General features: G+C 41.8%; 1 protein-coding gene, 1 long non-coding RNA gene and 1 other non-coding gene across 3 annotated transcripts; 1 reads left to right on the forward strand and 2 right to left on the reverse strand.

Annotated features, from left to right (window-relative positions):
• Nucleotides 1-1,313: 1,313 nt before the first annotated feature.
• Nucleotides 1,314-13,441, reverse strand: SLC25A3 (solute carrier family 25 member 3). Its single transcript, XM_038422278.2, has 8 exons — nt 13,195-13,441; nt 12,887-13,040; nt 7,832-7,956; nt 5,059-5,238; nt 4,719-4,900; nt 3,714-3,886; nt 2,893-3,003; nt 1,314-2,813 (listed from the first exon to the last, which is right to left on the reverse strand). The coding sequence occupies exons 2-8, from the start codon at nt 13,032-13,034 to the stop codon at nt 2,653-2,655; spliced, it is 1,080 nt and encodes a 359-aa protein (XP_038278206.1). The 5' UTR covers nt 13,035-13,040; nt 13,195-13,441; the 3' UTR covers nt 1,314-2,652.
• Nucleotides 4,227-4,466, reverse strand: LOC119850239. The gene has a single exon (XR_005290777.1). It is a non-coding gene; the product is annotated as a small nucleolar RNA SNORA53 (small nucleolar RNA).
• Nucleotides 13,442-13,594: 153 nt separating the features above from the next.
• On the forward strand, nt 13,595-14,791 carry LOC122455656. The gene is made up of 2 exons (XR_006274022.1): nt 13,595-13,964; nt 14,178-14,791. It is a non-coding gene; the product is annotated as an uncharacterized LOC122455656 (long non-coding RNA).
• Nucleotides 14,792-17,772: the final 2,981 nt, after the last annotated feature.

The following is a 17,772-nucleotide window of genomic DNA, read 5'->3' on the forward strand; positions in this document are numbered from 1 at the left end:
CTGTGATGGAATGACATACTAGACATCTAGTATAGTACTGCTGCAGACTATGCCTCAGAAGAGTCAGTAATCCTGCCAGAAGAAAGCTAAAACTTAAAACTAAATTCAGCTGGCCAGAAAAATGCTGCTCCTGCAGGAAACAGGAAAAGAAACTAAGCTTATCCACCCACTTTAGCTTCTTTAAAAAGGAGTACAAGAGTGATGTTACACAAGTCTTACCCTCATTCCCCAGAATGCTGCTAGAATATTGTATAGGATGGCAGAAGGTAGAACCACGGTGAGGGGATGGGGGGGGATATCAGAAGTCTACAAATCATGGCTGGTGTGGAGAAAGTGAATAAGGAAGTGTTATTTACTCCTTTTCATAACAAAGAATTCGGGACATTAATAGGCAGCAAGTTTAAACAAACCAAAGGAAGTATCTCCCCCCCCCCCCCACACACACACACACACACACACACCACACACTCAACCTTTGGAATTCTTTGGCCATCACAATATCCTCTGGCAAGACTATAACAGGGTTCAAAAAAAGAACTAGATAAATTCATGGAGGCTATTAGTCAGGACAAGCAGGGATGGTGTCCCTAACCTGTTTGCCAGAAGCTGGGAATGGGCAACAGGGGATGGATTACTTGAGTCCCTGTTCTATTCACTCCCTCTGGGGCACCTGGTACTTGCCAGTCGGACAACAGGATACTGGGCTAGATGGACCTTTGGTCTGACCTAATATGGCCATTCCTATGTACATTTACCTTAGAAACCTCAAACTATTCTTGCACTTCCTAGTTTGGTAAAGATATACTACAATTGTGCATTTTGGAGTAACCGATACCAGACATCCTATGCAGCCGTACAATATACGTAAGGTTGCAGAATAAGGCATTATGAGGTGTCTTCAGAGAAGAAAATGACAGTGGATTTCAGTGATGGGTAAGGTCATTTAAAACTTGTTTCTGTGCTACCCATCACTCATATCCTTGTCATTAAGGGCAGTCAGCATGTATTTCTGGCCTTAATCTTAGTTACTTACACAATTCATCCTAATATTGTATGTGTTCCTAACCAGTGATCAAGAGATATTTTGTAATATTTGCCAACATTTTATGTTGATTTCACCTGCGACTCATTCTTCACTCAAGCTGCTAGAGGGGAAAAAAAGTAGCTCATATCTACCATGTTCTTCAGCTAGTAACTTTAACTGACCCAAGTTTCTGCTAGTTCTCCCCTCACCCCCCTCTTTTCTGTTGAGGTTTTGGAAGAGTATCATACAACAACAACAAAAATTAAATTTTCAAGAGGTACTCATTCACTACAAGAACCAAGCTGGATGTTTATTTTATCATTGTGCACTGCATCATCTCTTTAGATAGAAAGGTAAATGAATTACAACTATTCATATCGTCTATAACCAGACTGTTATTCTTAAACAGTACATACTTCCAAATAAATACCCAAAGCATTACTTAAGCAGACACCTAGTAATTTCAATACTGTGCTAGTGGAAAGCAAGTGTATTTGACAGGTACAGCATAGTCTTTGATATACATAAAATGAAAGCAGTTTTCTGTACTTCTAAGCCAGCATGTACATAATCAAATCTGGTTGCCATTCCCATGGTAGCAACAGAACAGGAGAGAGTTAACTCCCCTCTAGACAGTACACCAGAAGAGTGGAGGGGAGAACCCTCCCACCCCCAATGGGTTCTCCCCTCTACTCTGAGATGGGATTAGAGTTGCAGTGCTAGAGCAGAGGGTGCTACCGTGGGTGGTTGATGCACCTTTAGTGAGTGAGGTGATGAGGCAGTGGCAGCAACAGCAAAGGAGAAGGACACTGGCCTATGACCGAGGCCCTTCGTCTCCCCCCATGAAGTTGCACCTGGGTGGGTTGATAAAAGAGAAAAAGGCTCTGTACTAAAGTTGGGAAACACTGAAATAGGTGGTTGTCATACAGAGTCCATGCATCATATGGATTATGCACCACACCAAAAGCAGAATCTGATCAACAAGACAGCATAAATTATCTGGTCTGATAAGTGAAAAAGACCTACGAGGTAAGTGGCTGATGCTGCCTCTTCACTGCCACTGGGTGCCCCCTATGCTGCACTTCCCTGGCTGCCATTTCCCAGTCAGGACTGCTGGCTGCTTGAAGCTATGGTGTCTTCCTTCAGACTACCATAAATTGTGGGACAGCCTCCTGGAATCAGCCAGTAGCCCCCAGATCACTAGAATGCAAAATTCAAGTTTATGCCATCTTTGTATCCCTAGAACTACATTTGTGCTCTTCAGATATAGCTAGGGACATGGTGCTTACCACTTCTCTCAAGATCTGAGAGAGACTCTTGGAGACCTTTATGAGATGCCAGTTCTTGCATTTCAAGAGCTTCTAAGACTCAAGGTACAGTATTTGCTCTTGCAAAGTTTTAAATTTACATGTATGATACCAAATGACACACTAATCACTCTAGTTCCCATTTATTTAAACAGATAATGACAACAGAAGTTTTTGAACCCTCACTTGGGATAAGGGCACAACCAATAATTGTATCAGATACAGAATTTTAGTTTCCTACATGGTCAAATATATAAAAGTTTAATGAGCAAAGTTTCTCATTAAATGCTGGTCAACCAGAAAAGTCAGTCCATGATTTGTCTATTCAGTTAGAGCAAGCTTCTTCTTTAGGGATTCTGGCATTTCAGGTGGAGGTGGACGAGGAAGTCTGAAATAAACCTTGACAGAATCGTAGATGAACCACTGTAGTGCAGTCAGCGTACCAATCATAATAATACGAGCAAAGAGACCCTTCCATACCCCTGTTGAGTAAAGCATAAGCATTAGTGACTGGGAGAGATTATTATACATAAAAACTCCTGTCCAAGTTGAAGTTCTTACCTTTGAATCCAAGCCTCACAAGAACCTGTGAAGCCGAACTGCCCTTTTCCTTGTTCAGCACAGACACCACAGAGTCAGCAGGATGAGAAACAATGGCACAGAAAACGCCAGCTGAAAGAAATTTACATGCAGTTACATGCTAATGGAAACAGTGCCACATTTCTATGCAACTTAGTAGCCATGCAGCAGGGAAAAGTTGCTGCCATAGCTCTTAAATCCTGCCAGAACAGAGTCTGTTCTTGTGTGGCTTGGAGCCCTGGTCTGCAGTCACATGCAAGCCTCACCTCTTGTGATAATCTCTACTCTATCCCAACAGTGGGTCAATGCCCATCTGATTTGCTAACCGAGCAGTCCTGTGCACCGCTGCTCTGCTCCTGTAAGTCTCCTCTGTGTAGAGGAGTTTCATTCTGACAAATTTAGTGCAAATAGAGAGTTTCATTCTGACAAATTTAAGGGAGTCAATTATGTAATCACTTCCTCCTGCAAGCTTTTCTTTGCTCTGCTAAACTAGCACTCCTTCTGCCAAAACCTGCACCTCTTACAGCTTAGGAGACAAAGGATCTCATGATTGCACTTTACATAAAGAGCAATGTTCATGGCATTTCATAATTCAGTTGAGAATCAATTAAACCAAGACCATTTTTCGTTTAGCTACTCATTCTTTTACTAACAAAAGTTTTGTAATTTTTCCCTGTCTAATCAGAAAAACTCCATATTTTCAGTTATAGTTTCTGGAATGACTGTAGTAAAAACCCAGGACATAAGACTCTTCCAGAAGTGTCTGAAAACTATGAACAATCAGTATTCAAAGGCCTCCTTACCAATGTAGCCAGCTATAAATGTGACAACCAATTGTTCTGGCTTGGAACATTCACTCCGGGGCTTCGGAACCACATACTTGTAGAGAGCTTCAACTGTACGTTCAAAGCAGGCAAATTTCATCATTGTGTATGGAATCTGTCTCATCCATAAAGGAACAACACCTTTGTAGAACCTTAAAAGTGGAGAGAGTCAGAATTGTAGCAAATGCTAGCCTACCTTGGAGTGCAATTCTACTCTGAAAAGAAACTAGACGGCACTAAAGCAGCTCCAATTTACTATCTCAGCAGCCTGTATATCTAGGTTGTTTGCTTATTTTTAGTTAGGAAATCTAACTGCCAGACCTGCAAAGTGAAGCTGTGTTTCTGGCTTGTGCCATCTACTAAGAAACAACTTAAACAATTGTACAGGCTCAAGTGTTTGTCAGAAAGATAAGTAGTTATGACAGGAAGGAGAAAAGTCAAGGTGATGCCATTTTGTAGTCATTTCCCTGTTGTAAGTGCAAGTTAATAACTCATGTCTGCATACCAGCCAAGTCCTGATAGTGAGAAATGACACGTAGATCTACAGCCATTGATATCAGAACACAGGCAAATGTGCAGGTATATTACTCTCACATGCCAATGACTCAAGCATCTTTGACTGTACAACAAAAAGTTGCTGAATATCAGTTGACTGGAACTACCAGAAACTAAAGTTAACAAGCAGAACTCAGCACAAGAGATATCCACAAAGATGGATCTAAGGAGCATGTTGACTACATTAACTTGCTGACTTCAGCAGCCTGTTTTAGCAATGTAATGATTTCCTGATATTCTGTTTTGATATACAGAATCTTCAAAGTACCCTTCACTACTTATGTGCAATATATGACAAGGTAGAAAGCATCGAAGATTTTACTTAATGCTATAGCCACTGTTAAGGCTAAACAGAAGAATTATTTTCCTTCACTAATAAGGATCAAGAACTTCTTATATTCCAGCAGAGAGAAAATGATAGATACTTACGCCCATACACCTTCTTCTGCAAACATTTTCGGAGCAGCTTGTCTCAAAGTGTTAGCATATCCAGGCTGGGTCTGAATGCGAACCTTTGCAGCTTCCATTGGAGCCAGAGCAATATCAGCAAAAAACTCTGCACTGGCAGAGGCAGCCAAGTAGAGTGATGTACGCCACAAATATGCATTCTCCTGAAATGTAAATGGAACCAAAGATTTTATACTGAAGTATTCTTTCAAACTGAATTTAGTATTTCTGTTGTACAGTAAAGTGAAGTGAATTAGCTACACAAATATGCAACACACAAACTGGGTTCCAAAAAAAATGTGGTAGACAATTTAAAGCTTACCTCTCCTAGAAGGTTGCCATACAGGACTTTGAACACTTCATAGAAACCAAATTTGCAGAGCCCTTGCATTGAGTATCCAAAAAAGGTTGGAGCCCATCCCTTAGCCAGACCACGAAAGCCATCTTCTTTAACTGTAACTGAGAATCCATTGAAGATGCTTTTGTATTTTTGTGGGTCCACCTAAACAAATTGGAAAGTTAGTTACACGGTACAGGCGGTAGGTTCCCCACACACACCCATCTGCAGTAAGTTTTCTACCCTCTTCCCATAGCGCCATGATACAGATTTCTACACTAAATTACCTTAGCCACCATTAAGATTATAAGTTAACTAGTCACAATTATTAGGCTTGCTGCTGTCAGCTGAAATTCAGTCTGTAGATACTGACGTGAGAAATTATGCTATTTCAAGTTATTTTTACTGTTTGTTCCCCATATCTACAGTCTCAAAAGATGTGGCCCTTTGACTACATTAGGAATTTTGCTGGATAGCTTTCCACACAACCCTTCAAGTGTGGGCACATTTATACTGGCATAACTGTGCTTATGCCAGTTCTCTGAACTAGAATAAGCAGTTACATCAGTACAACTGTTTCCACACTTAAGGGTTATGCCAGAACGGCAATGTCAGTTAAGAATGTGATTTTACTGGACATGACTATGCTAGTATAAAATGTAAGTGTAGACTGAGCCCTACACCTCACCATTTGCTCAGCAACAAACGTAGTATTTTTCAGTTACTAGTTGGGTTTTTTGAAACTACAAAAATATGAATTATAAAAATCTTACTGCAGATTCTTAAGTAATCTTGGGCCTAACTTGTTGCACACCTCACTATAGACTTATCAAGGCCTCACCTTCCTTCGGTCTTATTTCCTGTTCTTATTTTTACTTCTGTATACCAGGAACACACTGCAGAAGATGCAAACTTCATGAAAATATATTTGAGTGATATTTCAGTAATAATCCAGTATTCAATTCAGTAATGTTCTTAGAGCTAGACTAGCTTTACTGTTGTAAATACTAAAGGAAGCCAATCAATTTAATACTACTACTACTACATCATGAGATTGTGATAAAGATTTAGAGGAAGTCTCACTATTTCTTGATTTTGTGCATTTAACACTCGACATTAGCTTCTCTTATTTGATACTCAGGGCAATATGAAAGGAGGAAAATGCCATACAAAGCCATAAAAACTGACAGGGATGATGATGGAGCAGGTGGAGCACAGATCTTTTAAAAAAAGTCAAAAGACACTAGATTTCATGTATACTAAAGGAACAGTTTATAAGTTAATAACTCAGAAGTGTCAAGCATGTCTTTTTAATTATTTTAAAATCAGGATCCGATGGCTCTTTAGAGCCTGTTTTATGGAGGCAGTTTCAGAGTACAACGTTACAGAAGTGCTCAGTTACCTGCATACTTTTAGAAATTATGAATATTCCTCTATTTAGAGTAGAAGAAAGTTTACTTTAAGTAAAACATTTAACGAATTGCAGGTTTTATTTGGTAAAACATGAATATTTACTTGACTGCAGTGGTTTTAACCCAAACCATGTACAAGAGCTTATGATGCCTTCACCTGAAGTATAATGTATTTAACTGAATGCTAGTTAAGTTCACTGCATCTTTCATAATGGGATCACAACTGCCCCAAAAAATGCATCAACTTCCACCATTAAAGGAGGTTTATAGAGATTTCTGAATTACATGCAATTCTAAATGAAAGGATATCAAGACTGTTCCTTTAAGCAATCAGGAACTGTTGCTCCATCACAAAGTTCACATCCATTTCTCCCAGTCTCAGAAGTTTTACCACGATTATATGTCCACTAGCTCTAGAAACACTGATCACCTCACACAGTAACCTGAAAGCCAGCTAATTTCTAGCAGTTTAGAGATGTGCTTTAATCTACCTCCCTCTTTGAGCATAAGCCTTTGGCTGAACAGCTGCTTAGTTGTACCATTAACCAATGAATGTACAATAATTAGATTCTTATATTTCCATGTAAATACTGTATACATTCAAATGGAACGGGCATTCAGTTTTTCCAAGTCTACTTAATCGTGTTTTACCATTGATAGCTAACCATGAAAGCATTAATTCGATCTGGAACTCAAGTAATTCCAAGATTTAGTATCATTTTAACACAAGTGTTAGCTTCCAACTGCTATGCATTTTCCATTTATTCATAAGAAAGGCTCAAATTAAAAACTCAATCCAGTATCCATGCACAGAAGTCCTCTGTATTAATTTTCATTTAACTCTTACATATGCATATCATGCATCTCAGATACTCTGAAGGTAGTTTTATTTCCCCCTACTTCCAGAATTCTGAGAAACAGGTACATTTTTCCTATGCCCCTCACACAGGTGTTTCACTAGTCTTTGGTCACAAGATAGTTAAGACAATTGGTGGCAAACTTCTGAATGAAGTTTTGCCATGAGTTACTCAAAAGCATGTTTCTCAACTGTAACTGAGATTTCAGCCTAGATTTGTTTTAGCCAAAGTGGTTAGAAGTTTCCCATATTCATCTATGCTACCATTCATCAGCATCACATGGATGCAAAGTTCTTTTTATTAATCCAACGGATGTTTATTTAATCCAAAAAGAACTTTAAAGCTTGCTTATTTCTTCTTTCTACCTAGCACTAGTGTTAAGGTATTAACCTATACCCATTGTAAAACTCAAACATACAGCCTCTGGACTAAATATGAAAATAGAGTAAGTTAAAGAAGCTTTGGAGTTTGTTTCCTTCAGATACAAACCTGGATACGACATTTCACTAAATCCAGAGGTACGACTGCAGTGTGCGTCAGGCCACAACTTAGGACCCCACCAAAACCACAGAGAGCATAAAACTTGAGCGAGCCATATTCACAACTGTATTCCTCTGCAGCAAAAAATAAAGACACCATGCTTTTATATAAGCCTCATGCACAGCTGGTGAACATCTTGCTTGATGGATAACTTACTCCTCCAGCTTCTGTTAGCAGGCATGTATCACACTTCATTACCATGCTTTGTAAGTTTTACCACATTCAACATGCAAAACAAACCTGAATTCTGCATTTAACCAGGTCTAGGGGAACCAGTGCTGTATGTGTTGTGCCACAGCTAATAATCCCACCAAGGCCACAAAGGAGAAAGAATCTGCCTGAGCCATATGCACAGCTATATTCCTCTGTTTAATCAGAAAGAAAAATGTTTAAAAGTTCGTATACTTAACAGTACAAGCCTGTGAAGAAGATACTGTTAGTATTTCATGTTTAAAATCCAATCTAATATGCTTGAGGATTATTGGAAACGGAAGTGGTTGCCTTAATGATGTCCATCTCCCTGAGACAGATACTAGTTGGCTAATGGGTAGCTCAAATAATATGCCACTGGCTCCTGGCTTCATTCCTAATTTTTTGGACCAAAGAGAGCAGCTAGTTCAAGTTTTGGGCCTACCAACTTGCAAGTGTCCATTTACATTCTCATTTGTCAAAGTTTTCACTGAGGGAGCTTGTCCTTTTAATGAAATATTGAGCCAAATATTAAAGTTTTTAATTTAGTAGAGCACCTCACTCTTTACAGTTGAGTTTTATTTAGGTGCAAGCAAAAATTTAACAGATTGAAGAAAGCCTTTTGAAGAGATAGTTAGGACTCTGGCCTGGTCTGCACAACGTTGCACTAGTTGTAAGACCAGGTTAGTTGAATCAGTGCAGCTTTGGTAAGGACACTTACACATGTGCTTAATCATGCTTATGTAAGAGAACCCACATACATGAAGTCTCACTGGTTTAACAATACCTCTAGTTCAGTGGTCTCCAACCTTTTTATGCACAAGATCACTTTTGGAATTTAAGTGCAACCCAGGATCTACCCTGCCCCTTCCCCGAGGGGCCCACCCTACTCACTCCATTCAATAAACCATTCCAAATTGTGTTTAAACTGGCCTAAATATGACCTTTTGTTCAGTGTCTCAGCTGCCATTAAGACTCCAGAAGGTAGCTGTGAAAGGATAATCATATTTCACTCTTATACTTCAGAATATAAACAAAAGCAGGGACACACTGGAAGCCTTAGCAAGGCAAAGTAGCTTCCTTGCAGTAACAATTAAGGCTTATTGGGAAAAGCTCTTTCCTTCCAACTGCACGAGCTTCAGCTTTCCTAGACTCTCCAGCAGAGGGTATGATCCACGATGATCCACAAAGCAGGATCCAGCAAGTAAGTATACTTTAGCCTAGCAATCACCACCTTCCCTGCAACTTTACTCCTTATCCTTATTGGTGCGGTCAAAGGGTTTAGCATCTCTACTTTCATATGGGACTTGGAGATCTGCAATACTACATGGCCAAATTCAAACATTAAGATTCAAGTTTAAATAAGATGTCCTTAAATGTACTAGCCAGAACATGTCCAGATTTTTAAATTAAGGTCAACCAGAAGCAACTTCTGTATCTAAAACTGCATGGAATCGTAAGTTAGTAATGTAACAGATTTATTTACTTTAATGTATTAAATGTGCAAGTTTTTAGCCTGCCTGATTTTGAATGTCTAATTTCACCTGTAATATGACTACAAACAGCAAATGCCACCCTGTGAGTAGCTTCTGTTCTTTAGTCGTTTATTAGAAGTACTTGCCAGGAATCGATTTACCGGGTCTGGTGAAGACAAGCTAAGTCAATGGCAACGCGCTCTCCTGTGAGGTCTGTACTTCACCTCCCTAAGAGGTGGAAGGTACGTCAGTGAATAACCCTGAACTTGGGCTCTCAAGTACGAGGCACAAGAGCTGTTTTTCAATGTTTCTACATTAATCAAATTTCCATTCAAACGTGGACTGGGACCTATCACAAGTTGTTTTTTCTCACCTCACTAAATCAATCTAGTGAAGGAATGCATCATTCACCATTTTCTAACATAATAAAATAAAAATTAAGACACTGACTGAACGTATGTTAAGCTACATAATTATGCAAGTTTGTATACTGTATATTCTCTTGGTTAGCAAGTATCAAGTTTATTAGGCTATATTTACTTTAAAAAAAAGTAAACAAGTTTTAATGCTTATGCCAACCAATGAAAATTAATCTCTTTAGGAAAACTCAAATGCTAAACCAGGATAGGTCAATCAAAGTTCCCTGGTTTGCTAACGTATGATTAAAACTGGTGATTTAAATCAATATATACACCTTATCAGCTTATTTCTGAAGTGTATTCATTTGTAATTGTATGTATCCCATTAGTTTAAGAGCTTAAATTATTTCAAATGTAAAAGGTTGCATGTACTTTTTTTTTTTAAAACCATAGTTTATCTAGTGTTCTTGCCTTTTCAATCAGAAAGGCAAGGCATGTTCAGTCCTATTACCAGAGGATTCCCATTATCCCAAAGCAGAAATACTCAAAGCAGTCTTGCATCCAAAGTTATGCTTTCAGAGTCTTATTCTTGGATGTTTCCTTCACATGAAGCCACACTTTAAGTATTTTTAACTTTGTTACTGTACAATAAAATTATTCAGCAGAGACAATGACAAGCGTTACATTTCTTCAGTTTACCAGGAAGTCAAGATCCAAGGACAGTATCAAGTGGCCTCCAAACATAAGAAAGATTAATGTTTAAGTTATTTCCTTTATTCTGTTTAGGGTGGAGTCTGGGACAGCTTTCCAGAAGAATACACTGTGACCAATATCACCTCTACAGTTTCTCAGGAATAATCCAGAGTCTTGATTAGAACAAAGTCAAAGGTACAATAGTTATTTCCTCAGAAACCAAATAAAGCCTCTCTGAAATGATAATAGGACAGAACTGATAAGCCAGTACTAATACAGGGCATATTTTAAAAAAGCCATATACTTCACTTTTAAAAATAGTCTTGACAGAGAAAGGGTGATCTTATGCTAGGTGCACTTGACTAGCATCAAAACCAATAGATTCTGTTCCCAGTGTCTGTGTGCAGCCTTGGGAAAGCCACTGTCATCTATGAAGTGGTGATTACACTTTTTTACATCCTGGAATATAAATTAGTATGTGAGGTGCACAGTTACTCATCACTAAAGAAAAGCCTGAATTTGTCCCTCTCTGGCATCCTTAGTCTCTTTGCAGCACATTAGTGTCTGTGCAACCAAGAAGGGAGAGAAGTACATAATGAAGTAGGAGACCATCTGTTCTTTAAGAAAAGATGTTATCTTAGCTGCATATTCATTTTATACTAATCCCATTATTTTAACTATGGCCCATGGGACTGTCCTGTCTGGCCCCTGAGCCCCCAGCCCCTCACCTGCTGTCCTCCCCTCACTCACAGGGCTGAGAGCTCCTGGGGGTGGGGGAGTTGAATAAGGGGCAGAGGATCCCAGGGGGCAATCAGGGGACAGGGGGGTTGGGACCCAGGCAGCAGTTAGGGGCAGTGGACCCGGAAGGGGGCAGTCAGGGAACAAGGAGCAGAGGGGGTTGGAGGTTCTGAGGGGGGCAGATAGCCTGGCTCCCGCCCCGTTCGGGGAGGCACAGCCTTTCGTACCTAGCCCTCCATACAGTTTCACAACCCCAATGTGGCCCTCGGGCCAAAAAGTTTGCCCACCCCTGGGCTAAAGCACCAGACCACGTATCAGGAGACCTGGGCTCTATTTTCAGCTCAGCTTCTGGCCTGCCTGGCGTCCTTGGACAAATCACCTCTATGACTGAGTTTCCCAGTCTATAAAACGGAGATAGTAATACAGACCTCCTTTGTAAAGAGAATGGAGATCTCATGAAGAAAAAAGTGCCAGTATTATTAACTGGAAACTTTCCTTGATACAAGCACCACTCGCTGATTTTTTTTTTTTTAAATTACTATTGTTACCCACACAAGATTATGGCCATGACATGATAGAGATATTTTTCATTTGCCACACTGCAGAGTTTGACAACACTTTATGTCTAGGAAGATACCTTTATATCAATTTCTTGAGAGAAAAAAAGCCATTTCACAGACTCATGACTGAAGCACTGAAAATTTGGCTAGTATATTCAGAGAGAAGAGGATGATACTTTTATTAATTGATGTAGTGGTCTAGAGTTTCAGTTTGCATCCAATTATTTTTAAAAATTTACAGAATTTGCACATCCTTCAAATGGAGTTTGCATTAGAGAAAAAATTGTCATGCAGGATTTTCAATACATGCCAGATCTATTCCCTCTATTAGCAAGATATTCCTCTTCCCTTTAAAAACTCGGGTGGGGGCCATAGGAGATTTACTTTCTACAGATAACATGCCCTTACTTTGATTTAAGACATGGTTGGTGGGCCCAGTCTATGGCGGTGTGTGCCAGGGAAATACCCAGAGGAAGGAATACATGACTGGCAGCCCTTGTAGTCTCTGCCAGCGCTTTCCTGGGTGGCTGTGAACTAGCCGCAGCCACACTGCCCTGTGCCCCAGCACCTGGCCCAGTTTTCAGGGGCTCACGCACTGGAGAAAATGTCCGCTCTGGCTCTCCCAGAAGCGGGGGACCCAGGCCTGCGGCCTGACCGCACCAAGGTTACAGCGGCAGAGCCGGGCCCAGAGTCGCCCCGGGCGTGACGCGCTAGGGGTGACCGTGAGCTACCCGGGCGCGGGGCGATCGGACCCCGAGCACCTGGGACCCGACACAAGCCGAGACTGGGCGCGCGCCTCCCACGCCGCGTGCCCGTCCTTGCCCTCCAAAGAGCAGCGGAGAGGTCCGCTCGAGGCGGCGGCTCCTCCCCAGCCAGGCCGGCACGCAGCCCAAGCTCCCTCCAGCTCCGGCGGGCAGAACCCGTCCTACCCCCCGGGACGGAGTGACTCAGGAGAGCGACCGCGGCCTCCCTTCCAGCTGCTCCATTTACCTTCCGCGACAGCGGCAGCCGCCAGGCGCCTCCTGGGGCTGGGCGGCTCGGTGGGGTCCGGGCGCTTCCTCACGCCGTCCTGGAGCAGCTGCAAATGGGGCGCGTGGAAGGGATTTAGGCGGGCGAGCGGCGCGACGGACGAGAACATGGCGGCCTGGGGAGAGAGGCGGAGACGAAGCGGGAGTTAGCAGGGGCCGCGCGCTCGCCGGGCCGCAGCCCCGCACCGAGCAGGACCCAGAAGCTCAGTCCCGCGCGCTCCGGCCCGGCCCGGCCCGGCCCGGCTGCCTGACACTGACACTCACACTCACCTTCTAAAATGGCGGCGGCGCCCGCTCTAGGTTCCGCTGCTCCACCGGCACCTCCGCTCAGAGGCCGGATAGCGACCCCGCTCAATGACTTTGTCCTTCTCCGACGCAGGGGGCGCGGCAGCCGGCCAACAAGCGGGGATGTGATTGGCGGAGAAGCTCCGCGGACGCACGTCACCACACTAACGTCCTCGAAAACCCAACCCGCGTCTTCTCTCACGCATGCGCACTCCTTTACACCGCCCCTTCCCCCCCGCAGCGTCCGGTGCAAGGACTGTGGGGGAGGGGCAGGGCGAGTCATTGACTTTCCTCGGACTACTGGGGCCCTGGCCCTAGCCCAGCCTTGCTGAGTGCGGGGGGGAGGGGGAGGCTGATGGGGTGACGCTGCTGGTGTTAATGGAAGCGGAAAGGAAAGTGTCCTAGGTCTAGACGGTCCACTTCTGTGTCTACACCGGGGACATTTGCCAGGTGGTTTTAAATCAGTCCTGCTAACCCGGGTGTGAAGGGTTTCCATCGTGGCGCGGGCTGTAACGGGCCATCTCTGCGGCCTTGGCAAGTTGGGCCATTGGTGTAGTTGGGCCAGATTTAGAGCCAGGCAGAAAATGCGCCCCCACCCAGTCCCGTTAGCCAGACAGGTAAGGCTGGTGCCAGGTACCTCAGTACATGTACCTGATTGTTAGCCCCAGGGTCCGCCCCACAAAAGCCCCTGCCTAGCCAGGCCATCCAGTCACCTCTTTGCAACTCCTCATCCTGACAGGCACAAAGCATGGTAGGTTTCAGAGTAGCAGCCGTGTTAGTCTGTATTCGCAAAAAGAAAAGGAGGACTTGTGGCACCTTAGAGACTAACAAATTTATTAGAGCATAAGCTTTCGTGAGCTACAGCTCACTTCATCGGATGCTTTTCCACCAAATGCATCCGATGAAGTGAGCTGTAGCTCACGAAAGCTTATGCTCTAATAAATTTGTTAGTCTCTAAAGCATGGTAGGTATCCCAAAGCCCAGGGCCACCCTGGCTCATGACACCTGAGTCCTTTCGAAAGACACAATTTCCCTCTCTCTCTCTCATATGTTGGAAACTATGCCAAAGGAGGGTGGGCGTTCTCTTAGAGAGTGAGGAGACTCTGAACAAAATAGTGGGAACAAGTTGTTTTAAGCACCTGTGTTCACTGTGCTTTTAAGGGACAGATACTGATAACCTCTTAGATACTGATAACCTCTTAGCTACAGCTCACGAAAGCTTATGCTCTAATAAATTTGTTAGTCTCTAAGGTGCCACAAGTACTCCTTTTCTTTTTGCAAATACAGACTAACACAGCTGCTACTCTGAAACCTGTCATACTGACCTCTGTTACCTGCACTCCGGAAATTGACTCCAGGGGGAAATAGCACCTCTGTATCTGAAAGCAGATTTTCTCTATATATATATGTAAAGTTAAATTTCACTGCAAAGTGCTTCCCAAGGGATATAGCTGAATTGCTACATTGTATATCATGCAGGGGTGGTGCATAGGAAAGCAGATTTTTGGATCTAGATGGATTAGAGTCCCTGCACCTTTTGATAAATATAGCTCTGTATAAATAAAGGTTAATTACTATAGTATTCCTTTGCTCCATCAGGTCAGTGCACATTTTTTCTAAGATATTACTAAGTGCTACCTAAGCACTAAACTTTATGTAAAAAGCAGAAAAGCCAAAAAGGTGTCCTCTCTGCTGCCTCATTGTTCCAGGGAGTTTGATTGTAATATGAGAATGGCCATACTGCGTTCGATCAGTGATCCATCTAGTCTAGTAACCTCTCTCTGAAAAAGGGAAGAATCATATTCTTTAGAGGGAAGTGCAAGAAACCTGGAAGTGGGTGTTATGGAATAATATGCCCATAAGGAGTTTTTTCCTAACCTCCTCAGCCAGAGATTGGCTTATGCTCTGAAGCATGAAGGTTTGTGTCCTTTCCAAACTTTCTCCCTGCCACCCTTTTTAATATAATTGTGCATTTTCTCTCCTTTATTTGAATCCCAATAAGCTCTTGACTTCAGAGATGACTTCTGTCAGTTAGTTATTTTTAAATTATTATCATTACATTTGTATTGGGGAAAGCTTTATTTAAAAGGTGACTCTTATATTTTGATCTGAACACATGGAGGTTTACCTCGGTCTAATCTTCTTTAGCTCATGAAAGCTTATACTCTAATAAATTTGTTAGTCTCTAAGGTGCCACAAGTACTCCTTTTCTTTTTATGAATACAGACTAACATGGCTGCTACTATGAAACCTTTAGTAAGGAGTTACACAAATGGTTTCCTGCAACTGAAAATGATCTGTCCATAACATAAGCACTTGAGTTCTATCTTGGCTCTCTTCAGTTGCAATGTCCCTGTGCAGTAGAGCTAATGTGAAGAGCTGTGGATTATGAGGTGGTCCCCAAGATAGCTAAGTATTATGGGCTGTGTATATTAGTGGTAATACTTTTAGTTTGGTTTAGAGATGAATGGGGGCCAGTAGTCAATCTGTGTATTACCAAATGTGCTATGTTTTAGTGAGCTTTTGTTTTTATTATGTGAGCAACTGCATGCTGCACCAGCTGCAGCTTTCATTTGCTGACTCTATTTGATCTCAGGTAGAATAAATTGCACTTGAAGCAGATGCAGTAGTCCTGGAGAGGATCTGTATCACAGTGACTTAGACCACTTCTGAGAGGAAAGTGTACAATTTGCTGTCCAGTCAAAGATGAAAGAAAACATTCCTTACCAAAATAGCAGTCCATCCACTGCATTACTCCATTTTTACATTGGTGTTGCTTCTTTAATTTCAGTAGAGTTACACTGGTGATACACAGTGGCGTGTCAGATTCTGTGTTTGCTGAAGTAGCAAGAAGCCCAGCATGACAACAAGGTTTGTCACTATTTTAAACATTTGTATTCTGATGTCATCACCCTATGATGAGATTAAACTACTAGCCAATTCCTCCTAAATGTGTACTTTTAAAATAAGAGTATGTTTAGAAAGCTGCAACAGAGCATAGAAATTCTAGGAGAACTCAATACCAAGATATTTTATTGGAGTAGTTTATTTTGTTTGCTTTAGCTTATTAGATAATGTATTGGCCTCTTCAGATTTTTAATCTCTTTGGTGATCTGCATGAGGGATCATACACAAAAAATGAAATTCAGGCCTCTGTTCATTTTCTGTACTGTATTAAGAAGTAATCCTTTTTTATTGCATAATGTCCCCCTCATTCTATGTTGTTAACCAGACTGGCCCTACTGGGAGTATTAGGGAATAAATTAATTATTAACATTGATTGTTATTTTTAACGAGTCCCTGGCATGTGAACAAGCCTTGTATCTTCTGGACTGAATGAATAATTGAAGGTCTTGGGCTGCGTCAAGGTTCTTTCCCCACTCTGAACTCTAAGATACAGATATGGGGACCTGCATGAAAAACCCCCTACGCTTATTTTTAGCAGCTTAGGTTAAAACTTCCCCAAGGTACAAACTATTTTACCTTTTGCCCTTGGACTTTATTGCTGCCACCACCAAGCATCTAACAAATATATAACAGGGAAAGAGCCCACTTGGAAACATCTTTCCCCCCCAAATCCTACACCTCCTTTCCTGGGGAAGGCTTGATAAAAATCCTCACCAATTTGCATAGGTGAGCACAGACCCAAACCCTTGGATCTTAAGAACAATGAAAAAGCAATCAGGTTCTTAAAAGAAGAATTTTAATTGAAGAAAAGAGTACAAGAATCACCTCTGTAAAATCAGGATGGTAAATACCTTACAGGGTAATCAGATTCAAAACAGAGAATCCCTCTGGGCAAAACTTTAAGTTACAAAAGACACAAAAGCAGGAATATACATTCCATTCAGCACAGCTTATTTTATCAGCCATTTAAACAAAACAGAATCTAATGCATATCTAGCTAGATTACTTACTAAGTTCTAAGACACTATTCCTTTTCTGTTCCAGGCAAAACAACACACAGACAGAGAGAGCCTTTGTTTTTACTCTCCGCCCCCCACGCTTTAAAAGTATCTTGTCTCCTCATTGGTCATTTTGGTCAGGTGCCAGCGAGGTTATCCTAGCTTCTTAACCCTTTACAGGTGAAAGGGTTTTTCCTTTGGCCAGGAGGGATTTAAAGGTGTTTACCCTTCCCTTTATATTTATGATAGGCTGGCTTACATGATATTGTATGAATACTGTTGGGTCCTTATTATTATTTGTATTACCATAATGACTAGAAACCCTAATCATGGACTAGGACCTTGTTGTACAAGACACTGTACAAATACAGGTTTCAAAGTAGCAGCCGTGTTAGTCTGTATTCGCAAAAAAGAAAAAGGAGTACTTGTGGCACCTTAGAGACTAAAATTTATTTGAGCATAAGCTTTCGTGAGCTACAGTTCACTTCATCAGATGCATTCGGTGGAAAATACAGTGGGGAAATTTATATACACACACACAGAGAACATGAAACAATGGGTTTATCATACATACTGTAAGGAGAGTGATCACTTAAGATGAGCTATTACCAGCGGGGGGGGGGGGGGGAGGAGGAAAACCTTTTGTGGTGATAATCAA

This window comes from Dermochelys coriacea, chromosome 1, assembly GCF_009764565.3.
Source record: "Dermochelys coriacea isolate rDerCor1 chromosome 1, rDerCor1.pri.v4, whole genome shotgun sequence".
Taxonomy (NCBI): domain Eukaryota; kingdom Metazoa; phylum Chordata; order Testudines; family Dermochelyidae; genus Dermochelys; species Dermochelys coriacea.